General features: G+C 42.9%; 1 protein-coding gene across 6 annotated transcripts in view; it reads right to left on the bottom strand.

Moving 5' to 3' along the window:
- Nucleotides 1-9718: 9718 nt before the first annotated feature.
- shank3b (SH3 and multiple ankyrin repeat domains 3b) overlaps nucleotides 9719-27388 on the bottom strand; it is a 31276-nt gene continuing 13606 nt past the window's right edge. Inside the window, exons 7-24 of one of the 6 annotated variants that reach the window (XM_053650144.1) lie at nucleotides 25737-25904; nucleotides 25502-25618; nucleotides 23073-23150; nucleotides 22845-22911; nucleotides 21186-21206; nucleotides 20550-20790; nucleotides 19313-19476; nucleotides 18528-18641; nucleotides 16803-16878; nucleotides 16347-16429; nucleotides 16103-16227; nucleotides 15874-16009; nucleotides 15676-15756; nucleotides 14297-14433; nucleotides 14053-14155; nucleotides 12019-13894; nucleotides 11787-11816; nucleotides 9719-11339 (exon numbers count right to left, since the gene is read on the bottom strand). In XM_053650144.1, coding sequence (XP_053506119.1) covers nucleotides 10754-11339; nucleotides 11787-11816; nucleotides 12019-13894; nucleotides 14053-14155; nucleotides 14297-14433; nucleotides 15676-15756; nucleotides 15874-16009; nucleotides 16103-16227; nucleotides 16347-16429; nucleotides 16803-16878; nucleotides 18528-18641; nucleotides 19313-19476; nucleotides 20550-20790; nucleotides 21186-21206; nucleotides 22845-22911; nucleotides 23073-23150; nucleotides 25502-25618; nucleotides 25737-25904 — 4203 coding nt within the window. In that variant the 3' untranslated portion in view covers nucleotides 9719-10753. Of the gene's footprint in view, nucleotides 11340-11786; nucleotides 11817-12018; nucleotides 13895-14052; nucleotides 14156-14296; nucleotides 14434-15675; nucleotides 16010-16102; nucleotides 16228-16346; nucleotides 16430-16802; nucleotides 16879-18527; nucleotides 18642-19312; nucleotides 19477-20549; nucleotides 20809-21185; nucleotides 21207-22844; nucleotides 22912-23072; nucleotides 23151-25501; nucleotides 25619-25736; nucleotides 25905-27388 lie in introns of all 6 variants that reach the window. The other 5 variants (XM_053650145.1, XM_053650141.1, XM_053650142.1 and 2 more) reach the window with 5 other exon arrangements.

The following is a 27388-nucleotide window of genomic DNA, read 5'->3' as shown; positions in this document are numbered from 1 at the left end:
ATGTTTACGGACAAGTTTCCTCACACCGATAGCTCAGAAGACCACATCTTTCGGAAGTAAAATTTGCCAAATAATTTCACAGAATTTTCTTGACTGTGCGTATTGTATTTTCAAATGAAAATATTTAAGTTGAAATAAAACAATTTTTTTTTCCTTTGGTATTTGCTTGCTTTTTTATATGATTTAATGAATTTAAAGTTTACTTAATTTAACTTAAGAAACTAAGTTGAGTAATTGGACAGAGAAATTGATATTATAAATGGCCACAATAGTTAAACCAAAAACTGTTTGGATATTGCTAAATTTAAGCTCTTTTATTATTCAACAATGATTGCCTTCGAACCACATTTCAGTTAACAGCCTAACACAGGCTACAGATTACATTTACAGCTTCAATGCTTGTTTCGGCTACTAAGTAAAAAAAAAAAGTGCAGAAAATGCAAAATAATAGATCAGTGTATCCTATTATACTATTCATCCATTTTCCATACCACTTATCCTACACAGGGTTGCCTGGAGCCTGGAGCCTATCCCAGGGAACTCAGGGCACAAGGTGTGGGACACCCTGGATGGGGTGCCAACCATCACAGGGTACAATCACACACACATTTACACACTATGGACAATTTGGAAATGCCACTCAGCCTGCAATGCATGCCTCTGGACTCTGGGAGGAAACCCACAAAGCACAGGGAGAACATGCAAACTCCACGCACACAGGTTGGAGGCAGGAATCGAACCCCCAACCCTGGAGGTGCGAAGTAAACATGCTGAAATAGTTGATTCTGAAACTGAGTGCACAGCATTGTGTGGAAACTCCTTGTAGCTTAATGATGGATGGAAGATATGATGTGTCCCAGTGTCTGGGAGGTTTTCCGCCATTTTCAACTCTGATGTCAGTAGCATCCAAAAACGGGTCTGGATCAACCTCTTTGGCCCGACATGCTCCAATAATCTGACTCTAAATTAGCTGAGTGGGATTGGATAGTGAAGTGGAACCTGTGGCTCCAAGAGTGCTCTATCACACAGACCTGGTTACAACGGAATTCACTCTGCCAAAGCGCAAAGGGTTTTATTTAGCTTTAAAGCGCAACAAAAATAACTGCAGGAGGAATTCCTTTGGGAGCGGGTGGGAGTGAGATTAAAAACAAACCTCTCCACTTCATACAAAGTGATACAAAGTGTTAAAGGTTCATTAAAGCAAGGAAAATGCTAAAAAAAAAAAAAAAATAATCAGTTTTCCCAGGGTAGTCTTGTGCAGCTGACTGTAGAATTGGCATAATCTAGTCTGAAATATTTTCAGAGTAACATAACACATTAACTGCTTTCTTTACCATCTAACTCACATCCCCACAGCAGTGTCTAGTGAATGTATTTGTTAACCAGTCTATTCAACCTCTAATGTCTACGGTATAGAATAGAAGATGCATCCTATGGTTTAGACAGTTTGGGGGGCTAGAGGTCAACACCCATGCTATCCACCAGATGTTTCCTATTTGTCATAATTTTCCTGATTTACAGAAAAAAGGGGAACGGTATTATACTAATACTTCTACTAACTACACATAGTGAAGAAATAAGGTTTACACCAAGCTAAAGTTTACACAGAGGAAAAAAGAGCTTGAACCTTGATTTATTTCTTCAAGTGAGTGAGTGGTCAATGCTTCAAAAAGAAAGCAAATTCCACAAGTTATGTATTCATTCTGAAATACTTTTTAGTGAGTAAGGTGAATTTACTCAATGCCTACTTATTGGTTTTGTAAACACTATTTATCTTCTATGCAAATCTTCAGGCATAAAATGCAATTATGAACAGGAAACTAAGATGAGGCTCGACACAATACCTTTAATGGTTGAGCCACATTAGCTTCCTGGCCACAGCTCTTGACTCTTTCAAAGTGCTAAATATGTGAAAGCTGGAATGAAGTCAAAAAGGAGTTTTTACTAACAACCAAATAGTATAAGCCCAGCCAAGAACTGACTGATATAATGCTCTTATTTTTACCCAGTTGTCTTAATCATGCTCTGAACACTTTATTAGCATTACTTATATTTACAGGGGTAGAAAGAAACTAAGAAATCTTTCTCTCAAGCTCACGTTGATAGGACACAACCTTCAGTGACACTGGAGAGTATGTGAAATTCTGGAGAGTTTAAATGTTCTCTAAATGTAGAGGTGGCATTGGCTTATTATGTGGAATACATTCATTCATCATTCATCTTCAGTAAGCATGTTATCGAGGTTGGGGTCCCAGAGGATCTCAGGAACTCTGAGGCGGCAACTTGAACCGTTGCGTCACCATGATGTCCCTCAGTATTATCATACATATAATGTGTAACTAAATTATCCTGAAGTATTATGATATTTTTGCCATGTCACTGGTCTGAGTGTGTTTCTGAGCCTGGTTTCAGTTGAGCATGACACAGTCCATCTCCAAACCATCATCAGTGTTTCATTTAAAGCAATACAGAACACTGTATTCCTCATGGGTGGCACAGGTAGAGTTGCCAAATCACAACTCCAGGATCCTGAGCTCAGGTTACTCTCTATGCAAAGTTTGTCATTGTTACGACACGGCGAAATCGGCGCGGCAGCTCACAAAGTGTAGTGCCGCCCAGGGACATGGCGGAGGAGGACTACACTTCCCAGTCATACCCGCGCTCGAGTTCGCCGGAGTTCTGATTACGAACACCTGTACACACCTAAGGTTATATAAGGGCCTCCCTAGCATGAGCCGCTTGCGAAGTAACCGCTCAGCAGCCTCGTCTCTGTTTGATTACCAAGCCGGTTTCATTATAAGTGTTTTCCCTGGTGCTCGATTTCATGCTCGTCCCTCACTACGCTTTTGCCTACGTCCCTGATATACAGCTTACCTGCTCGGTCCCGAGTCGATTCTCGTCCTGTGTTCAGTCACACGCCATCTCTCCGCTCGCCCGCGCTTGTCTCCGTTAGCGCTTCGTAACAGATTACTTCGCCGTACTATGGAGGCAGCGGGCGCCTCGGATTGGGAACGTCTCGTCCTGGAACAAAACCGCGCGCTAGCGGTGTACCGGGATGAGTTATCCGCGTTGCGTGCCGAAGTCTCGCGACTGAGCGTTTCCGCATCCACCAACGCTGAGTGAGTCCTAACCAGTCTTGTAGGTCTCACGTATTTTCTGTACCTGTCGTGATAGAACATTCAGGCCGTTCTTTTGTTCTTTCAGCACTCACCGACTCCGGAGCAGCGGAGAACTTCATAGATGAGAAGACGGCGCAGGAGCTCGGCCTTCCCATACGTCCCCTCCTCCGTCCTCGTGAGCTCCAATCCATTGATGGGTCGCCTATAAGGGGAGGCGTAATATCTCACAGCACACACCCTGTCTGCCTTCAAGTTAGCGCCCTTCACCACGAAACTCTGGTCCTTTACCTCACGGTCTCCACCAGACACCCCGTTATACTCGGACTCCCCTGGCTGGAACTGCACAACCCCCAAATCTCCTGGACTGACAAGCAACTCACCCAATGGTCCCCGTATTGCTTGCAGAATTGTTTGAGGGGCCCCACGGTCCCTTTGGCCACCACGACTGTGGAGAGTCCCCTGTCGCCTGCCTCAGTTAAAATTCCCCCCCGAGTACCACGACCTCCTTGAGGCCTTCAGCAAGGAGAAGGCCAGTTGTCTCCCGCCTCATAGGTCCTACGACTGTGCCATTGACCTCCTCCCTGGGGCCAGCCTACCTCGGGGCCGTGTTTACCCACTCTCCCAAGCGGAGCAGCTGGCCATGGAGGAGTACATTCAGGAGGCTCTCCGGCAGGGGTACATCCGACCGTCCACATCCCCTGCGTCTGCCGGGTTCTTCTTTGTGGAGAAGAAAGGAGGGGGCCTCCGACCATGCATTGATTATCGGGCCCTCAACCAAGTGACCGTTAAGTACCGATATCCGCTGCCTCTCGTCCCCTCAGCCTTGGAACAGTTACGGTCCGCCACCCTCTTCACTAAGCTGGACCTCCGCAGCGCTTATAACTTAATTCGTATTAGGGAAGGGGACGAGTGGAAAACGGCCTTCAGCACCACGTCTGGACATTATGAGTACCTGGTCATGCCGTATGGGCTTGCTAACGCCCCCTCCATGTTCCAGAACTTGATCAACGACGCTCTGAGGGACATGCTAGGAAAGTATGTCATCGCCTACATTGACGACATCCTGATTTATTTGACCTCCCTGGAGGAACATGTCCAGCATGTCCGGCACGTACTGCAACACCTCCTGCAGTACCAGCTGTACGTAATGGCTGAGAAGTGCGAATTCCACCAGCACACAATCTCTTTCCTGGAGTATATCATTAGCCCAAGGGGAGTTGCCATGGACCAGCATAAGATTCGGGCGGTCGTGGAGTGGCCCACTCCGCGAACCATCAGGGAGTTGCAGCGTTTCCTTGGCTTTGCAAATTTTTACCGAAGATTCATTAGAGACTTCAGTAAAGTAGCGCAACCCCTGACGTCGCTCCTGAGAGGTAAGCCCAGGCGACTGCTGTGGACCCCAGCTGCCCAGGAGGCCCTGGAGAGACTTAAGCGGGCCTTCACCACAGCTCCCATTCTCAGACACCCGGATTCCTCCAGGCCGTTTGTCGTGGAGGTCGACGCGTCGGAGGTGGGAGTGGGAGCAATTCTATCGCAAAGGTTTGGCGAGAGTCCCAAGTTACACCCTGTGGCCTTTTTTTCCCGGAAGTTGTCGCCAGCAGAGCGCAACTATGATGTGGGGAACCGTGAACTTCTGGCCATCAAGCTGGCCCTTGAAGAGTGGAGACACTGGTTGGAGGGGGCAGTACACCCATTTGTTATCTTCACGGACCATAAGAATTTGGAATATCTATGAACCGCCAAACGGCTCACTCCTCGCCAAGCCCGTTGGTCCTTATTCTTCTCCAGGTTCCAGTTCACCTTGTCTTACCGACCTGGTTCAAAGAATACAAAGGCCGACGCCCTGTCTCGCATTTATGCCCCAGACCGGCCGACGGAGCAAGAGAGTTACATTGTGCCTCCCTCCTGCATAGTGGGCGCCTTGGAGTGGCCCCTAGCACAGAACTTAGCCCGTATTCCCAGCGCAAGAATCCCAGCAGGCTGTCCTCCTGACAAGCAGTTCGTGCCCAAGCGGTACCGTCTTGAACTCATCACCTGGGCCCACACGACTTTGGCCACGGGCCACCCGGGGGCCCGCCACACTTACCAACTGCTGGCCGAGAAGTACTGGTGGCCCAACATGCCCAGAGAGGTTCAGCGCATCGTATCCTCGTGTTCCTCTTGCGCTCAGTCCAAAGGCCCACGTGTGCTCCCGGCTGGGAAGTTGGTGCCCTTACCCATACCTGAACGTCCGTGGTCCCATCTGGCCCTTGATTTCATAACCGACCTGCCAAAGTTGCAGGGGAACTCCGCGATACTGGTGGTCGTAGATCGGTTCTCGAAGTCCCTGCACTTAATTCCATTACCAGCCATCCCATCTGCCTTCACCACAGCAGAACTCCTGTTTCAACACGTCTTTCGCTACTTTGGCATCCCCGAGGAGATTGTGACTGATAGGGGGCCACAGTTCACATCGCGGGTTTGGGCCAGCTTTATGAGGAAGATGGGGGTCGCCATTAATCTCACGTCCGGTTACCACCCCCAGGCCAACGGACAGGCAGAACGGGCCAACCAGGAAGTCATACGGTTCCTTCGGACTTACTGCTCTGCCAACCCAGGGGACTGGAGTCAGTACCTTCCATGGGCGGAATACGCCCAGAACTCGCTACAGCATTCCGCCACCCAGCTCACCCCGTTCCAGTGTGTCTTGGGTTACCAACCGCCATTATTCCCCTGGAACGCGTCCCACACGGACTCGCCAGCAGTGGATGAGTGGTTGAACAGCTGGTGCAGGCATCCCACATCGCTAAACGAAAGGCCGACCGACGCCGGAGGGCTCACCCTAATTATCGACCCGGGGACCGTGTGTGGCTCTCCACAAGAGATCTGAGACCCCTCACGGGCACAAAACTTCAACCGAAGTATATCGGGCCCTTCCGAATACTGAGGCAAATTAATGAAGTCACGTATCATCTGGACCTTCCGAGACACAGTTGCATCGCCCCGTCTTTCCACGTCTCACTTCTCAAACCGGTGATCTCAGGCCCCTTGGCCACAGCGGTGCCGGAGGATTCCCCACTGGAACCATTGGAGATAGAAGGCCGCCCAGCCTACCGCGTCCGCGACATTCTAGACTCCAGACGGAGGAGAGGGGGACTTCAGTATCTGGTAGACTGGGAGGGGTATGGACCAGAGGAACAGTGCTGGGTCCCAGCCCGAGACATTCTGGACGCAGGCCTGCGTAAGGACTTCCATGCGGCTCATCCAGACAAGCCGGCCCCCCGGAGTGGGGGGAGGCCTCAGAGAACTTCGGCTCCCGGAGTGAGCCCTTTGGGGGGGGGGGGGCTCTGTTACGACACGGCGAAATCGGCGCGGCAGCTCACAAAGTGTAGTGCCGCCCAGGGACGTGGCGGGGGAGGAGTACACTTCCCAGTCATACCCGCACTCGAGTTCGCCGGAGTTCTGATTACGAACACCTGTACACACCTAAGGTTATATAAGGGCCTCCCTAGCATGAGCCGCTTGCGAAGTAACCGCTCAGCAGCCTTGTCTCTGTTTGATTACCAAGCCGGTTTCATTATAAGTGTTTTCCCTTGTGCTCGATTTCACGCTCGTCCCTCACTACGCTTTTGCCTACGTCCCTGATATACAGCTTACCTGCTCGGTCCCGAGTCGATTCTCGTCCTGTGTTCAGTCACACGCCATCTCTCCGCTCGCCCGTGCTTGTCTCCGTCAGCGCTTCGTAACAGTCATGGTCTCCCTGTGTCCATGTGGGTTTTCTGTGGGTTCTCTGGTCTCTTCCCAAAAACATGCTGGTAGGTGGAATGTCTACACTAAAATTGCCCTTAGGTGTGAATGACTGGAATACTAGGAATACTATGGGGGAGATTAATTAATTCATATTTAATGTAACAAAGATAAAATATGATAAAATAAACACAAACAGCGCATAATATGTACGCCCATATATATCATACACATATAAAAACAATTGCCCCTGGGTGTGAATGAGTGTGTGAATGTAATATTTCTGGCATGTCATTCATTACTAAATTGTAATTAGTGTTAAGTTTATTTGGTATAAGAGGAATAAAACGCTGTTATAGGAAAATCAACTACGGGCTGCATCACATCACTCGTCGAGTCGTGGATTATTTTCCTATAACAGCACAGCCATGAGTGATTTATTCTTTACATACAGCAGTTGATTTTAGACACTCAGTGAGTTGGTGTCTTTCAGTTGAATCTTTAAATCTAGATTGACTTTTGAGGGTTGTCAGACTTACATACTAGTTTACCTGTGGCTAAATTACATGCATGTATAAAGGGTTTTCAAAAACTGACACAATTTATTAGATTACAGTGGGTAGCAGCCTTACTCAATGACTATAATAGTAGAAACATCTGTAAGTCATTTGTAAGTCGCTTTGGATAAATGTGTCTGCTAAATGAATAAATGTAAATGTAAAATGTCAGTGTAAAAACAACCCATATCTGAGCGGAATATAAACCAAACTGTACAGACTATTATAGGTTTGAGAATTGCTCTAATACTGCTGATTTCTCTGAGTATGACCCACTCATCAGTCATTGGCTGAAATGCTTAAATATGTGACCAGAACAGCATAAGCAGTGACTCATCCTGCATCATCATAGACATCCTTTTGCTTGAATCTGTGTTTTGTTTTCTTTCAGATGAAGGGGTAATGCATTCAGACTTGTCACCAAGGTTTCATCATGTTTCCTTTATCAAAAACACTGTCATACAAGGCATGTGGTTACGTTTTAAACTTAAACACCTTCCACACGGATAGAAACTGAGAATTTTTGGAAGGCTGTGATGTTTTCCTTATGCTTACATCTGCATCTAGGTAAAACTGTATTCGAGTGAAAATTCCTGATCTCTCAACACCTTTTAAACCTCACATGATAAACTACACAGACAGAATAATCAACATTGAATTTGCTTTTTGTTTTGTAATTGCTTTAGAGTATCTTCCACATATTCGGATGTCCATAACACTGCACCGTGTTTGTTTCCATCTAATTGTTTAGATTCAGCTTATTGGCTAAACATCAAGTGATGTCAAGTGCAGTTTCGTGGCAGTCCGGGACTCGAAGCATAAAGGTGGATGAACACAACACAGAAATGGCCAGGCTCTTTCATTACATTTCATTTCATTTCATCCAGGACCAATCAAGTGCCAGATTCACTCTCATAGCCATGAGCAATAAATTTATAAATATGTCAACTTATTATTTGGGTACAATATTCTTTTGAAAGCATACATGGTCAGACTTCGTACTTCAAATTACTGAATTGAATTCAACAACAAATACATAAAAAATAAAAACATCAAAACGTCAAAGGAAGAGGTCCTTGTAGTTCCTAAATTGAGTGAGTGGGTGCCACACACTGACCAGTCATCATAGTAGTTCATTGCTTTAGCAACTCAACAGCTCTTACACGCTCAAGACCTGTTATACCCTGATGGATATTACATCCATACTGAGACTGCCAGCTGCATACTGGGTGCTGTCAACCGTCGATGAAGCTGTGTATCATTCTGTGCTTGAGTGGGATGTGTTTGTGCATCTGATAGGAAGAGAGAGGACAGGAGAGAGAGAGAGAGAAAGAGCGAGAGCGCAAGGGAGAACAGCAGTGTTCTATGCAAATGGCTTATAAAAAGTAGCACCCTCCACTTTGTGCAAATGTATCATCTGGATGAGAGGCAAGTGTGAGTCGCTTGAGTTACGTGGTAGATTTCTGGCGACAGATAGACGTGAAATTTAACTCGCGTTTAAGATTATGATTAAATGGATCTGGTTACAGAGCCACTATTGAAATGTTCAATTACTTTGGTTATTGTAAAAAGACTGGATTTAAATTTAAAGCGCATTAATGTGCTAGGTTTGGACATCATCAAAGGCAGTGTTTAGGGCAGCTTAGGCCCCAGATGTTTCCACAGCATTACAATGAAAGCCTTTTTACTATTATCAGAATTTGTACTTGAAAGCTTGCATGTCGGCTTGTTGGTATTTTTATGGCTCTTGTAATTTATTTAAAAAACTGCCTCTTAGATGTTTATTGATCAGTGACACATACGAGCATCTTTCGTTTGAAAAGTGTACAATCGTGTCAGTCCACATGTGCATCATAAACACGATTAGCATGATTGTAAGCCCTTAAGTATCATAAACTTTTCACTCAACCAAAGCCAGTTTTATAACAATTCCCAATTACACAAAAGAATAAACTATTAATCAAATAATTTTACAAATCGGCATTAAACCATCACACCTTGTTAATCCATCCAGAACACAAAAAGGTAACAAAACTGCTACCAACTCCCCATAGTATTTAAGTGCCTCTCTAATTGAAAATAAATACTCAATATACAATCTCACCTCACATTTATTCATAAATGACAAAAACTAATAAGCGGTGTTTCAACTCATTTCCTAAGTTTACGAAAGGTTTTCTTTACTGCAAATATTTTCGATCTAAGAAATCACGAGGAATACTATGGGGGAGATAGTAACTATGATTGGGCTTATGCTATTAATTCATATTTAACGAAACAAAGATAAAATATGATAAAATAAACACACACAGGGCATAAGACTCATATTTCATTTAACACTCATACATTCTTTTGTTTGAATATGTATGCCCATATATATCATATACATATAAAACTGACTGTATTCCTGAAAATACTCTTCTTTATCAAATTTAGATGGCGGCAGTACTATCTCAAGGCCACACTTGTATTATGAAATGTTGTTTCAGGGTTAAAGGTGCATTATGCTGGATTGTTACACTGATCATCATCATAAATCACTGAAAATTGATGATCACTGACATTTTTAGCTTCAACATCTTCATGAACATTTTGCTATTCTGTGCCTTTATTCCTTTATTTCCTTATCAAATGAATTCATTGATGCTACAAATACATGAGTATAGTATTACAAAAATCACAGACAGATTAAATGATAAGTAATAGTGGAAACAATTCAAACATCCACACAAAGATTAGCTCATATTATTAATTATGGCCTATTTGAAAAAGCAAAAGTTTGCTTAGAATTTGTATCCACATAGTGCACCTTTAAGGGGAGATTGTCACTTGTACACTTACAAGCCCCATCCAGTATATTGTTGTATGAAATTCTAAGTTTCCTGCAAGGCATTTTGGACTAAAAGACTGAATAAATATCATGAATTGTAAACCCTGGGCACTTGGAAGCATTGGCTTTAAAAGGTATAAGTGTTGTTTTTTTTTTTTGTTTTTTTTTTTTTGCTTCCAACAGTGAATTACTGAGAGCCTTACTTCTTCTCTTTGCAATAAAGCAGCCATGCCAGTCCAGCCCACTGACTAGATGGATCCCGTCTTGGGCATGTGGCCCATCAATCAAATCATTTTCAAACACAGCACAACAGGTCTACAGACTATACACCAATTGTGACTAAATTGCGTAAAGGTCTTACGCTTTGGGATTGTGCTTGGATGTGTTTAATCAAGTGGATTAGTCATGAGGGAGGGCCTGTGCGAGGCTGAGGAATCATTTAGCCAGTTTGGCTATTGGCCTGCAAGTAATTGTGGTACAATTTGGCAAGGGCTTTATTTAACTCTATTCTCTAGAATTTATTAAGCTCCTGAGCTCTCCAACAGCTGTTTGAGTGCACGCTCAATGTTCATCCGGTGCCCCACCCGTGTCACCCCCAATTCAGCTAAGTCGTCCTTGGTGAGCGCAGGTAGATGCGCACCTTCAATTTCATGCTCTATGAAGCGGGTACGATGCTCCCCTAGTCCAACACTCTCTAACCACTCGCCTACATCATACTTGCTCCACAGTGCAAGAGGGCGCTGTCTGAAGGGCCGCAGGGCCAGAAGTGGAGTGCCCAGGACCGGTGAGGGGCAGGGGGAGGCACAGGGTGAAGGGGAAGGGGAGCGGCTGCGGGCACGAGCACTGGCACTCCGCATGACAAAGCGCACCTCCTTGGGCTCCTGGGGGAGGCTCAGGCTGGAGGACTTGAGGATGGTATGGTGGTGATGGTGGTGATGGTGGGGACCAAATGCACGCATTGGCCCTAGAGGCTCACTTCGCTCTGGAGTGGCCCCCGGGCTGGGTGTCCTGCGGGTTACTGGGTAGCGGCTGCCTGGGCGGATGGTGAAAGTGGTGCCATAGTTCCTTTGTGAGATGGTGTGGAGCTCACCAAGGCTGCTGAAGAGTCTGACAGGTAGAAACAGGGGTTTGGGAGGGCAAGTTAAATAATGAAACCAAAATCCTGAAGTAAGTCACAAGTGCAGGAAAAGACATTACTTTTGACAGTATAATATCTTTATACGAAGACAGTATACAGTTAGTGCTGTAAGCAGAACAGTTAGTATGCAGTTCTATTTATGGTTTCCCATTTACAAACAAATTCTGAAATTAGATTGAAGCTAAAACCTACCTCAGGGATTTACCAAAAGGCTTACCTGGCTACAAATATACAGTATACAGTATATTCAATGCTTTAAACTTAGAAAGCTTAGAATTAGTCAATTTATGGCTTTAATATATTTTAATAAAAGCCATGCATGATAACTGCAGCTATAAGTAATGATGCAATAAGGAATTTTAGTGAAAGTTAGTTGGACGAAGAGATGTCTTTTACCCACAGAGCTAAAAACCTACGATTTACTCTCTTCTCCATTCTCCTCACATCTGCAAGGACATATAGAGACACATAAGGTTGTGTTATGTGCTTACGTGAGGTGTGTAAACGAAACCTGTATAACACTAATAGCTGTGTTCAGTGGTGGTGTGTTGCTCAAAAGTCGAGAAGACTTTGCTGTGGTACATGCAGGTGTGTGACCCATTCAGGGTAAGTGTCTGAAATTAGTTGAGACTCACAGTAGCTTCTTACCTGGCGCCACCTACTGGTGACCTTCTGCCAGGGTCAAGTGCTCCCATTGGTGGTTCCTCCCCTAGAGAATGTGTATCTTTACTTAGCAACTCTGCCCCCATTGCAGCAGGCCTGCTATCATCACCTATGCCCACTTGAGCCCTGGGCTCCTCTCCCCAGAGTTTAGAGCGTCTTTGGAACAGGTAGCGTGGGCGGACGGGGCCTGTGCTGGCTGGGTGTGGAAGCAGCTCACTGTCTGATGACTGTTTAAGCAGTGGGTCCCTGAGATGGGCGGGGCGGCCGCGGCCCACCCCGCAACGTGGCTTGCTGGCGTGGGCAGAGTCTGTGCTCTCTGATGACAAAGTGGACATGCTGGAGACTGTGGAAACAGTACTAGTGGTCTCCATGTGGGGGTCCTCAACGCCTGAGTCTGCCGTGGAGTCACTTGCTTTGCCGGAGATTTTTGCTATAGAAGGCCTTGGAGATGCCCCTGGAGAAATGTTGATAGTAACTTTGGGCGTTTCCTTTATTAGAAGGCCATTGGCAAAGGGTTGAGGAGGTGGGACTATGCCAATCTTGCGGAGCTCCTCCCTGGTTTCTTCATCACTAGATGAGAGAAGCGCGGGGGGCAAGGTGACTGTGTAGGGCTCTGCTTCCTCCTCTGAACTCATGGTCATGCTCCGCCCTGCCAGGTTTGAGAGGGTTGGGGCAGGTGAAGGCATGGAAGGTGGAACTACTGGTTGGCTGTGCTCTGTGTCAATCAATGCTGGTTGGACGATCTGCACAGTTGGTGGCACCATGGACTCCTCCAAACTTCGCCCAGATACAGGGCTGCCATTTGTTACCTGACTAGCAGTTTCTGTCGTGATGCTGACATGCTCTTCCCTCCAGGAATCAGAAGGTGAGGCCTCAAGAGCAGCAGGTGGTGTGACTCCTCCCTCTGTCTCTGGTCTCTCCACTGCTCTGCCCTGAGTGGGTGATGGTGAGGGAGTGGGTGTGGGAGTGGGTGTAGTACGGCCACTGAGTGCACGCTCTCTTGCAGCTAAAGCAAGTGCTAATGGAGAGGAGGGGTCCAAAGGACGCCCAGTAAGTGGATGTATAAATGTGGAACCCCCTGGTGGCAGACCAGGAGAAAGCATGGGTGCTGGAGGTGGCAGCTCAGCCAGCTCATCCACTGAATGTGACTGGGATAGTAAAGGGGTGGTTTGAGGTTCGGTGGTACTTCCCTCAACAGAAAGGAACACACTGGTCCTGCGACGAGCTCCTGGAGGTGTAATCCTAGCCCTCTCAGAGAGCACCTGCTGCTGGAACTGCTCTGCTCGGCTGCCGTGTGGGATCCGAGCTCCTCCTAAGGGAGAGGGATCCCTACCAGCCTGGGCAGCTGTGCCCTCCTCAACCTGGCCTTGTTTGACCAGTGGACTCTTCCTGCGCTGGGGCTTGGTAGGGGTATAGACTGCACTCAAGCGGCCCACGTTGGCATATGGGTTCTCCACAGGCTGACCACGCCTACGACCACGCTCAGGAGGAGCTGCCCCAGAGGTAGGTGTTGCTGGCCTGGGAATGGGGGCGGGCTCTACTGGAAGGTGGGCGGTGTCCTGAAGGATAATCATAGAACGAGCCTTTCTCTGGCGGTCCGTCGTGACAGGACCGTGAAGCTTGGGTTCTGCACCTGGCCGGAAGCTTGAACGGGTTTGATTGGCTGCACGTGTTGGGGGCGGAGGAGGCAAGAAAGATGGGGGAGGACCTGATTCCAAGAAGTATGGTGTAGGAGGGGGAGGAGGTGCAGTTTGTGGAGGGGGTGGGATACTGTCTTGTCGGAAGCTGTCAGTCATTGAGGAGCTTCTTGGAAAGCGATGCTCCCCAATTAAAGCAGATATTCTTTCATCTTCTGGTGCACCTGAACAAAATGAATTATGTTCATCAGATATGAAGCATGAATAAATTTCCTGTACTAGACAAGTAACATTTTTGAGACTATAAGACATCTGCAAGAAGGTTAATTATGTGATCATGTGCATGAGTGCCCACATACAGTAACTATATTCATAGTTTTACCAAATGATTTGGTTCTGGTCATCCCATGCAGTTGTATGTGACTTTTATCCACCCCAAGAGACACTCCAGGAGCTATTTGCATCCCTTGCCTCTCCAACAGAGACTACACACACACACACACGCACACACACACACACACACACACACACAGTTTATTAAGTATTACATTTATTAAGTATTACATTTATCTGATCATTTGAAATAAATATGAACAATGTGATATGCATATGAGTGTGTATTATACACTAATCTCAGCCTGTGTGATGCGTCGGCTGGTTGGTCTCTGTTTCACAGTGGCTGCTCTGGAGTCTGGGTCTGAAGGCCGTTGCCTCATCACCACAACGGGCTCTTTTGGAGAACTCAGCATCTCATCCAACTTCTCTGTGAGGAACACACGTAAACACACACTCAAAGAAATTTCAAGACATACTTTTTGAAACAAACAGACACTTCACAAAGCTTTTTTCACAAAACACACATTTAAGCACAAACAGAAATTCCCTTGATGCCATTGCAAGCCATATATACAGTCCAAAATAAGGAATACAATGCCATACATGTGTATGATCACAATGTATACAGTACACATACAATTTAACATCACACAGTACACCACAGTAAATACCCCCAGCACACTGAATCAGTCTCATAATGTTTTGGCTTACCTCCCCTTCTTCTCCTTGAGGCTTGTAGGTAAGAAGCAGGGATGAATCAACATGAATCAATTGAAACTAACTGACTGAACATTGAAACTAATAACTGATGCTTGGTTCACTTTTTGCACTACCATATATTACACTATTGTCAAAGTTTGACAAGAAGTAATTCCTTCTTCTAAAAAACATAGTGTTTGGCATAATACATGAATGAAGCCAACTAGTTGAATGTCTGGCCTTGAAATGAATTTGACGACTTTTGCTCCTGATCTTGACTTTCATTTGTATTTGATCTTGACTTGACCTTGACCCTCTTAAGACCAGAGCACAACAGATTTTTAGCATTTTACCACAATTATCACACCTGATTCAACTCATCAGCTGCAGATATTCTTCTTCTTCCTCGTAATAATAATAATAGTAGTAGTAGTAGGCCAGACTGCTATAATTTGGATAGAGGACCTAAAGCCCAGAATGCCTGTGAGATTCACATGAAAAGCATATAAACCCCAAAGCATCTTATGGACACATTCTATGGATGTTATAGATCCGCATAAGGTGATATAATGTAATGTCTATTATACATTAAAGATTAACTGCAAAAAATGGAATAGGGATCCCATTAATATCTCGTATTCCAATGGGAAACCCATTAAATTTTAATTGTAATGAGATGGCAATAATGTACTAATGAACTTCCATTTAAATCCCACATTCAGGAGGTGATAATTATGGCAATATGATGGGAATTTTCTATAATGTAGACATCTGTTGCCTCCCATATATAATCTGTCATTATGCCAAGCTTGTGTCCTCTGTATATAGGCTAATTAGTTCAAATTGGCTCCTTCAAGTGCTTAGAGTTTTATTAATGATGCTAATGATTATGATAAAAGATTCAAGACTCATTCTTTAGACCTGTGTGTGTGTGTGTGTGTGTGTGTGTGTGTGTGCGTGTGTGTTTTACCCATCTCTTCTAGCTCTGCGGTCATGCTTTTGGAGCGCAGGGTTAGGCTTGTGCTGGGGTCTCTCTTGGGTGGTGGAGGAGCTGAAAGGCCATCAAACCAAAAAAGCGACATAAAGAGACACAGTGTAACACTCCAGAGTGGGATTCTTATGATCTTATGACTGTATATGTGGTGTTTTGTGGTATATGGATACACACCCTTTTTGCGAACAACATCTCCGGTGTCAGGTTTCCGTGTCACTGACACCACTTTCATAAGAAGACGACTCCCACCTTGCCGAATCAGAGAGACCACTTGCCGATGGCCCACTTTTACCACGCTGACCCCGTTCACCTGAGTCACACAGACAGTTGCTTTTATTCTAAAATCCCTTACAAACTAATTTTCCAGGCTCAGTAAACAGTTTTAAATCTCACATCTCCTCACCTCGATCAGGAAGTCTCCAGTTCGTAGCCCTGCCCTCCACGCCACCCCATCCAGATCCACTGACTCCAGATATTGCAACGCAGGAAACGCAGGAGTCGGAGTGAATTCTTCAATTGGAGTTTCAGCTGGTAGTAGAGAACACACACACATGCACCCATGACACAATTGGCATATAATAGGCATGTGTGTGTATATGGAAGTGTGTGTGCACCTTGAGAGTAGCATACATTTACATTTACACTACCTTTTGCCCCTCGAAGAACAAAGCCAAATCCCTCACTGTCTCGCTTCTGCAGCGTGGCAGTTTTCTCTTCAATTACATAATCACTGAGGACACAGGTCAGTGTTAAGACATGAATTTGACGACATCTGATATTTCATGCTTGATTTCTGCGTGAGCTCTGCTTAGCTACTGAGTATAAGATCCCTGAAATCGATCACAAGCGTAAGATTCTGATATCTTTCACGGAAATACTGTATTTCTGTTCTCTGTGTAACAACATCTGTGTAACTGATTCCAACCGAATTGAGTCCAACTGATTCCGAATATCAAGTATGTGTACAGTGAATTATGAGTGTTCAAGCTTTTTAGCTGATATTTACTATGTTACAAATGTTTGCAGGCTGCACTATAGTACATGTTCCAAACCAAAATATAGGAAGAGAAGAGGAGAGAGAAGTGAAACAAGAGAATGTGTACCTGTAGGAGGTAAAATTATCATAGGAGCCAACAGTGTAATGCCTAAAAAGCCTCTTGGTGCGATCTTCTCTTGTTTCTGCAAAACAAATTCATTTCAGGTGTGACAACGTATTGAATACTAAATCATATGTGTATATGTTAAACAATTAATGCATGAATTCAACCACATGTACTACTGTATATGTGTGGTGGTCTGGGAAAATCCATCGGATCCATCACTGTGGCTAAATTCTGGCAAGCAGCCAAAAATGATGAAAAATCAGGTTTAGACTCAAACAGTTTTTTCTGTCTATAACCTACAGTTGAGGTTTTGTTTGAAGATCAATTTTTTTATTTATTTCGTACTGCCTTTCAGAAGCTACATAAGATATTTACCAGTCCCTCCAGGATTTTGCGACTTCATGATTGCAGAAATGAACACAAAATCAAGGAAACGCCGGCAATATTTACAGGAGCTTGCAATTTTTCTGAATTACCACAGATTTTCCGCAGATTTGGGCCAAGACGTGTCATGTGACGGCATCACAACACTCATTCTGCCAAAGCCCTCTTCGATTCACACGCACCGAACATGAGTACAGCTAAAAGGTGTCATTTACCAACAAACATCACTGTGAAAGACAATGCGAAAAAATTTCTTGCAACAGCAATTTCCCCAATTCAAGTAGTTTTCCGCAAGAATTGCGCAAAAAGCCGCAGCAAATTCAAGCATTTTTCACCGCAACAATCACAAAAAACTCTGCTAAATCCTGTACGGACTGATTTACAGTTTCCCAGAAGACAAAATAATAAAAAAAATTTCACCAATCATCCTGTTTAAAAGTTTACACACCCCTGGCTCCTAATGTATCGTGTTGGCTTCTTCAGTGAATGTTTACACTTTTGTAACAGTCGTGTATGAGTCCCTCAGTTGTCCTCGGTGTGAAAAGATGGATCTCAACATCATATAAACACTGCTGGAAAGTTGTCAAATATGCAGAATATGCTGGAAAAGTAAAGATTGTGCAGGACCTGGAGGATTTTTCTGAAGAACAGTGGGCAGTTTAACTGCTCAGGACAAACAAGGGACTCATGAACAACTCTCACAAAACACCATCCAGGATCATCCATGTAAACTTCTGAACTGGTTCATTTGTGTAAATTCAGTTATTATTGTGTCTTGTGGACTATTTTTTCAAAGATCATGTTAGGAGCCAGCCTAAAAAACATGGCTGCAGAAACGCTATAGAGACATAGTGTTTATTATTTTTAAGTCAATATATAGCAGTTGCTTTTAGACAGTCAGTGTGCTGGTGTCTTTCAGTAGAATGGCGATTAAAATCTTTAGATGCCATTTTCTCCTTTTTCACTTTCGTAAGTTACCAGATTTCAGAACTTCTGGTTGAGAAACATGCAAAATTTCACCATGTGAAGAGTATTTTCCACACAGATTTTTTTTCTACATTTCTTCATGCACATTTCAAAAGCTTAAAACCAAAGGGGATTGACTTAACGTGACATCAATAATGGAAACTATTTGATATGCTAATATTTATCTGAATAATATCTGAATGCTTAGCCAGTTTTAAAAATCAAAGTTAAAGTAAAAAAAAAAAAAAGTACATTAAAAAAAAAATCTTTGTTAAATTCTGGCCAATTTCATTTACAACTCCACTTTTCCCCCAAGCGCATAATATGCAATATGGACATACTATTGTAGATGTGTGTATGTATATATGTTCTAACCTAGTCGTGGGTCATACTGTCTCAGCTGAACCTCCTCTACGCAGTGCGCAGGAAACCAACCGGTTCGTCCTTTAACGGAGCCTTCCCAGAATCCTCCTTCACCTATGCTCAGCACTAGGAGAGAAATCGGGTCATCAAATATGGTTTCCCCAATTTTATTAAGATTGCACTCAGATCTCAGAGAAAAAACAAATCCTGTGACCTATTAAACCCCTTAAAATACATGAATTATTGTTATTGAACATTTTATTTAATCGCTTTTACAAATAACAAAAGTGAGGAATGTGAGTCTGGGTACTGAAAGTTTAATAGGTTAATGAAGTAAGGTATACAGCCTTATTTATCATTATCATTATCATTTTCATATACAATATATATATATATATATATATATATATATATATGTGTAAATATTTTCTTCACATATACCAGATTGGAATGAAGTTGGGCTCAGAACGCAGCCACGCTACGGCGTCCCTGAAGCAGGAAAAGCTAAGTAAAAAAACCCAGCCTTAAAAACCCAGCTGTAACCATTGAGCCACTCAATGACTGCCCTGCTTATAATAATAAAGCTGTATATAAGCAAATTATTGTTACACTAGTAAGTTACATTATGCACTTTCATTAGGTTTTCAGTAAATCTATGCAATTTACAGAATAACTCTAATCCTGTTGTAGCTGTTTGGGGTTTTATATGCAGTATATTTCATTATTACACTGGCAACCTGTTTTGGAACACTGTATATAGATACAGATGCCCCTAACATACTGTAAGACAGACTGACCTTTGACCCTCTCCCCGCGGTTGAGTGTGATCTCACCCTCACCCTGCGGAGTGTGTGAGCTGACAGCGATGAAGGTACGGCCAGGCACCGCGCTGTAGAGCCTCCGCTTTGGCCCTCGCGATACAGCAGGGGGACTGGGATCCCTCTGTACAGGACTGCCAGGGCTGCAACACACACATACACACACACACACAAATACACACACACACACACATGATGTATCAGAACTGCAGCCTTTATCCAAAGGTTATCCAAACACCCTAACAGATGCTTGCCTGAAATCATGAATTACATTGCAGTAGATTTTAAAGATCCTTAAAAGCTTGTAACAGTGAAATGATGTGAGGTGGGAATAAATTTGGCACCAATTCATTAACTCTACACAATTCATAATAGAGATGTCCATCCGTCCATCTTCTATACCGCTTATCCTTTTCAGGGTCAAGGTGTACCTGGAGCCTATCCCAGGGAGCATCGGGCACAAGGCGGGGTACACCCTGGACAGGGTACCAATCCATCACAGGGCACAATCACATACACACTCATTCATACACTACGGACACTTTAGACACGCCAATCAGCCTACCATGCATGTCTTTGGACTAGGGGAGGAAACCGGAGTACCCGGAGGAAACCCCTGCAGCATGGGGAGAACATGCAAACTCCGCACACACAGGGCCATGGTGGGAATCGAACCCCCAACCCTGGAGGTGTGAGGCGAACGTGCTGACCGCTAAGCCACCATGCGATAATAGAGAGCTGCATTTTGTTTTTGCACTTTGGTGCATTTGTGAGAAATGAATCTGCACCTGCTTGATTGGTTTACAGGGACAATTTGTTGCCTTTCATTGCAGTTGCATTGAAATGCAACTGCAATGAAAACACTGAAAAGTCTGAATCCCCTGAATCGACTCCATGCCCTCTGTTAAAACTTACATATAAAGCACTGAACCCAGCACTGCAAAGCTGCCATTGTTGGGCCCTTGAGCAAGGCCCTTAACCCTCTCTACTCCAGGAGCACATCTTAACAAGCTGGGATATGCGTAAAAAGAATTTCACGGTGCTGTAATGTATATGTGATAAATAAAGGCTTCTTATTCTTCTTAAAAAGCTCTACAGCTCCAATAAATATACAAAATACTGTATTATTGTACACATTGAAATATTGACACTAATATTTGAATACTTTTTTCCAGTTAAAGGGGCCAAACATTTGATAACCCCTGATGAAGAGTACCTGAGATGGCCACGGGTGTGTCTCCTGAGGCTGCGTGTGTGTCCCCCCTGTGGGCTATGTGGGCTCGGGACGGTGTTATCAGGCTCCAGCGGGGGCAGGCTGTGTAGTGAAGGGGCTGGCGAGGGTGCGGGCAGACTCTCGTCCAGTGCGTTATCGCTGGCCGAACGCATCAGGGAGCGGCGCGGTGACATACACACCCCACGGCGCCGAGTCGAGTATGAGGGGCTCTCCCTGAAAGGCACTGCAACAGAGAGACAGTCTCACACACATACACACCATCGACTCATGGTCATGTACGCATACACAGAGTCGAACGTCTGTGTATTCTCTGAGGTTTCCGGCAGACATTTAGCAGAGATGGCAAGCATGCAGGTAACACACTTTTACAACACGCACACACACGTCAACAACTATGACAGGTTTATGACACATCTGGGCATTGTTCAAACATGCCTTGACTGGTTCACGATTTCACCCTTCAGTCATTTGAAGTAAATGATATTAACTTCAATATAAAAACGTCTCAAGACATTAAGAATGATGCCCTTTTTAGTAGTCAAGAAATTGTAAAAAATAAATAAATAAAATTTGTGCAAAGGGATTGAACAGGTGTTACAGAAAAGATTCATGGACAACCCAGAGACTGAGCAGAGAAATCTTCAGGATACAGAGAATACACAGAAAACACATGTCATTACACACACACACACACACACACACACACACACACGCACGCACACACACAAACAGACCATATAGAGATTACAAACAGATGACCCACAGATTACATTAAGATCACATGGAGGAGAAGTGAGATTTACAGTGAGAACACACACAGATTATAGACGCGGTATAATGATGGTATAATGTCTGATACATTATTGAAGCAGAGATTAAACAAAGTACGTACATTAGGTTATTCTGTAAAACTTTCTTTAATCCATTTTCGAGACTTTACGAACAGTCAACAAATCATTGATAGACTTTCTAAATGCAGCCCATCAACTGAGTCTGAACAACAGCAACGTTTAGTTCTCATATCTAATTGGTCAGATGTTTATTTTATATAACAACATCTCTGTGCAGTTTTTTTGTGATTGTTGCATCCAAAAATGCTTGATTTTGCTGTGGCTTCTTTTTTTTCTTCTTCAAATTTTGCGTTGCAATTCTGATACCAAATGTGTAGGCACTTCCTGTGGCGGACAGAAGTCAGCACTTGACACTCTGACCAGTCTGCAGCTACGCAGCCCCATACAGAGCAAACTGCAATGCACTGTGTTCTGACCCGTTTCTATCATAGCTAGCATTGACTGTTTCAGCAATTTGTGCTACAGTATCTCTTCTGTAGTATCAAGCCAGACAGGCTAGCCTTCACTCCCTATGCACATCAATGAGCCTTGGGCACCCATGAACCAGTCGCTGGTTCACCGTTTGTTCTTTCTTGGACCACTTTTGTTAGGTACTAACCACTGCATACCAGAAACACTCCACAAGACCTGCCATTTTTGAGATGCTCTAAATCAGTCGTCTAGCCATCAAAATTTGGCCCTTGTCAAAGTCAATCAGATCCTTGCCCACTGTTCCTGCTTCCAACACCTCAACTTCAAGAACTGACTGTTCACTTGCTGCCTAATAAATCCCACTTCACCCATTGATAGCTGGACTACAGGCATTTAATAGTGTACTTTAAATATATACTTTAACGATTAAATATATGCCATTATTAGAAGACAGACAGACATTTGTTGACATGTTAAGAATCCGTTGATAAGCTGCTTCATGACAGTCTATAGCCGGTTTGTCTAAAGTAGACTATCTAAATTAAGTGCTATCATTTATTCTTTAAATGGAGCAACTTAATTACAGTTAAATGTTTTAGCATCTGGGCTGGATTAAATGTCTGATGTAATATAAGCAGTACAAATGTAATACAGCCAATTTTTGAAGATTTAATCCAATCCATTGGGAAAAATGGCACCTGCTCATTGATATTAAATTGAATAGATACCATAAACACAGCACTCGAAGCTGCAAGCATGAGTTCGACTGAGTAAGACAGTAAATATGAGCTAAGACAGATCTGATCATATAATCACATGTTTGAGTTTTTATATTTGATATTGATAAAAGGTGCCCCATTTCTATTTTCATACAAACTGCATTACTGAAACTTGGACCAAAGGTTTTGAACGGTTTTTTATCTGCACAATCAATTCAACAGGAATAGGAACCACTTTTTATACCTCATGGTACAAGAGCTTCTAGTGAGGTAAAGAAGGTCAAAGTATGTCTTACCTACGTCTGAGGTTTTATGGATCTTGATGATCTCAGCCAGGTCAAAGTTCCCTGCGATGATGGCCACCTACAGGTGTATCCAAGATTAAACTTTTTTTTTTTTTTAAATTAAATTGTATTATGTGCTGGAAAACCACAATCATGAAATTGTTATTTTATTATTTTAATTCTTTAAATCCGACAGGCACACAAAAGTTTCAAAAGTAAACATTTCTCAAGGCAGGCTACCTGGAATGCTGTCTGGTTGTTGTAATTCTTGATGTCTTTATTTGCTCCTCGAAATAGCAACACTCGGGCACAGCCGTCCTAAACAGACGGGAAACGAGCGGGATGGGATAGAGGTGAAGGTCAGAAGTGTGGAGGGAAGGGAGAGAGGAGAGGGTACACTGGTGTAGGATCAAGGATAAAGGCATATACACAGCTTTAAAGAAGGGGTTCTCTAACTTTGATCGATTGATTGCACAAAATTTATAATTCTTTTCTATTATGCAAACATCATCCTATTTATTTCTTGACATCATGACGTCATTTTCCACCTAAAAGAACCAAAACTACTTCCACATTATGTTTTTTTCATACAACAGCACTAGACACAAGCTGACATCATTTATTAAGCTCAAGTGATTAAGCTTTACGCTAAACCCATTAAATTTACATGACTATAAAATTAATCAGGCTATTAATTATAACAGTTTATACCACAGTGCTGCTGAATTCTTGAATCTAATTGGTCAGAAGGTGTTGATTCATTTTCGGTAATATTCTAATATGTTATCATTTCTGTAGTAACAGCTAACAGAGGGACTTTTATGGTGGACACATCACATAAATTTTTTGTTGTTGTTGTTAAATGTGTGTAATTGTTGATATGGTTTTCTGTGAGATGGGATTTATTTTTGGAAGGAGTCTCCAGTGTCAGCACTTTGTTACAGTCAGGGGTAAAGCTGTAACTTTCCAAGTTTTCCAACATGGGAAGGTCTTCAGGACAGAGGACTTTGTTTTTTTGGACATTTTTAGACAAGCAAACATTTGATCATCTTTGAAACAGTGCCTATTAATAAAGTTGATATACTTGAGCAAAACCACAAGGAAAATAAGCTTTTTCAATCATTTATTCAACAGAAATATCAATAGATGTGATATTCTTCTGTGGAAAAAGTACATGCACCCTTAGCCTCAGAAGCTACTATTGCCCCCTTTAGCAGAAATAACTACATGTAGGCATTTTGCATAATTGTCCACCAGTCTCTGACCCCGGCTTGCTGGAATTTTTGACCACTCTTCCATGCAGTATTCTTTCAGTTGCAAGATGTTTGAGGGTTTTCTTGCATGTACTGCCCATTTCAAATCCCCCTACAACAATTCAATGGGATTCAAATCCGGGTTTTGACTAGGCTGTTCCATAACCCTCCATTTCTTCTTTTTGAGCCATTCCTTGGTGGATTTGTTAGCGTGCTTAGGATCATTATCCTGTTGAAAGGATCAACTTTCGGTTCAACTTCAACTTTTGGACAGATGGCCTCACAATCTTCAAGCACTCTGTGATATGAACCAGAATTCATATTTGAATCACTGAATGCAAACTGTCCAGTCCCTGAGGAATCAGAGCAACCCCAAACCATAACATTTCCACCCTCGTGCTTCACAGTTGGTATGAGGTGCTTCTCCTGAAAAGCTTTTACTGTGGCCAAACAACTCTATCTTTGATTCGTCTGTCCAAAGCACATTATTCCAAAAGGCCTGGTCTTTGCCTATATGCTCACTGGCAAACTGTAGTCTTGCAAAGTCAAATTTGTGCAATCTCTTTCTGATTGTAGGGGCATACACTTTGACACTAACAGTCGCAAGACTTAGTAGCACATGTAATGAAATTTTGGAATTCTTTTTTGCATCAGACGGTCTGCTCTTGGGATGAATGTTCTGGGATGGCTAGTCCTGGACTAATTGGCAGTCATTTAAAATATTACAGTGGAATGACGTATTTCAAATAATATGGAGACCTTTTTAAATCCCTTGCCAGACTCATAGGCATCCACAACCATTTTTCTGAAGGCCTTACAGATCTCTTTAGATCTTGGCATGATGACACCACACACCTCAATAGCAAAGGGAACGCCAGACAATAGATATGAGAGGGGTATAAATAAGACAGTTTCCATCTGCACTCCCTAAGCAGGTTCTAATTTTGAACACCTGTTTATAATTTTATGCATTTGAAGGCGTGACAAATGTAGGGGTGTACTTACTTTTTCCATGTGCTGATCTGTTTTTTTGTTAATTGAAATTGTGAAAATTACAACAAAATGTCAATTTCATGTGTCACTTGATAGAGTGTATCAACTTTATTATGGAAATATAATAGTGCCAAATGTCTTCAAGGCAAAATGGCATTTTGAATTACATAAATTGAATAAAAACATATCGCAATCACAATGCTTGAATTTTTCTGCCCAGCAATAGTCTTCTGGACTATATGTAAGCACCTGTTATGTGAAATAGATTATTCAGGGCCGGACTAAATAAAAAATTTTTTATGATCTCTCTCTTTTCTTTTTTTTTTTGGAATGAACATTTTGCAGATTCTGCAAGGTGTATGTAAACTCATGACCTCAACTGCATGTATGTATGTACTGTATGTACACAGTATGTGTTTGTACCTGGTTGTAGAGAGCACACAGGTGCAGCGCTGTGTTTCCTGAGGCATTCTGCGCACTCATCTCAGCTCCGTAGAACAACAGGTGCTCGAGGTGCTGCACATTTCCGTGTCGACAAGCCTGCAGATCAACACCACCCCCGTGCTTTAGTCCCCCTAATGCTGCAGGTACAGTGAAGAACGTATAGATGTGTGTATATATGGGTGCGTGTGTGTGTGTGTGTGCATGTGCGCGTTACCTGGTGGATCTCCTGCCAGCCATTTTCATCGCTGTAGCCGAGCTGAGCGTGATCATACAGCAGCAGTTCACAGCAGTACGGGTCGCCCCCTATCATAGCGCTGTGGTACAGAGGAGTGAGCCCACGGCTATCTTTATAGTCCGGAGATGCTCCTAGATCCAACATGGTCTACAGAGTGTGAGGAAGAAAACTTTTTTTTTTTAAAGAAAGAAACAAAGAGCTCTGTTTTCATTCAGAGACAAGCGTAAATTAGTGCTATAACACCTGTGTAGGGGTAATTTGGTTGGGTGTAATTTTGCAGCCATTTTTTGTGGCAATGAATGGGTCTGCGCTGATGTGGGTGGAGAAACACAACAAGAGATGAATGAACACACAAAAGCACAAAAAAAGACTTTTGTTGTTCTATCAGCCAGCTAGTCATTTCTACTACTAAAATATTGACGTGAAATCTTTACATATATGTCATTAGGAAACTGACTGAGCTGAGCCGCTGGCATACGCTCAGTTCGTAAAGGGAGATGATCTGATTAGAAATCACACCAACATGCCTCTTACTAATATATTATTTCTATGTTAAACACCTTTTTTCAATAACTACAACGACATGCACATCAGATCCCTTTAAGGTCTATATTCCGGTTGCAATGATATTAAGAAATGCGATGTTTATATGCGTACAGGCATCTGAATATTCCTGTATACATGGTTGTTGTAAGTATGCCTGAGTTACCATTCCTAAATACCTATGGAATCAGACTATTGTCTTAATCTGAATCAGATAATCAGATTGCGGTGTTTACATGACTTAATACTAATCAGAATATTGTCTTAATCAGATTGCGGTGTTTACACGACTCAATACTAATCAGAATATTGTCTTAATCAGATTACATTGTTTACATGACTCAATACTAATCAGAATATTGTCTTAATCAGATTGCGGTGTTTACATGACTCAATACTAATCAGAATATTGTCTTAATTAGATTACGTTGTTTACATGACAATACTAATCAGAATATTGTCTTAATCAGATTGTGGTGTTTACATGACTCAATACTAATCAGAATATTGTCTTAATCAGACTGCGTTGTTTACATGACTCAATACTAATCAGAATAATGTCTTAATCAGATTGCATTGTTTACATGACTCAATACTAATCAGAATATTGACATCATATTCATATCGGAATATTAATGTGCATGCAAACGTAGTCAGTTACGCCACTCTTCACATTAAGGTGGAAATAGTACTAAGTTCATACTTAAAGATATACTAAGTATAGATAATGTGTTTAAATCTTATTCAGTTAAAAGTGGAAGTATCCATCCAAAAATCTACTCAAGTGAGAGACATAAAGTAAACACAAAGCCTAGTTAGCTACTGTTTAAATGTACTCGAGTATTAAAAAGTAAAAGGAAATGTTTTTAAACCTGTAAAATGAGGTCAGTGTCATTTTTGATGTGAAAAGTAGCTTTTATTACATTTTTAAAACTATTAGATTATTTTTGTTTTAAAGTAACTCTCTTTGCTAGTCATATGTAAAGCTAACATTATGTAGTTTGCAGAAGTAAAATATGCTGTAAATAGCCAATTTTTACCATTAGCTAAAATTTGACTTGTTGCCTAGCCAATTTTTGCTAGCTACT

The sequence above is a fragment of the Ictalurus furcatus genome, chromosome 19, assembly GCF_023375685.1.
Source record: "Ictalurus furcatus strain D&B chromosome 19, Billie_1.0, whole genome shotgun sequence".
Classification (NCBI taxonomy): domain Eukaryota; kingdom Metazoa; phylum Chordata; class Actinopteri; order Siluriformes; family Ictaluridae; genus Ictalurus; species Ictalurus furcatus.
This window is presented reverse-complemented; position numbering and strand designations above follow the sequence as displayed.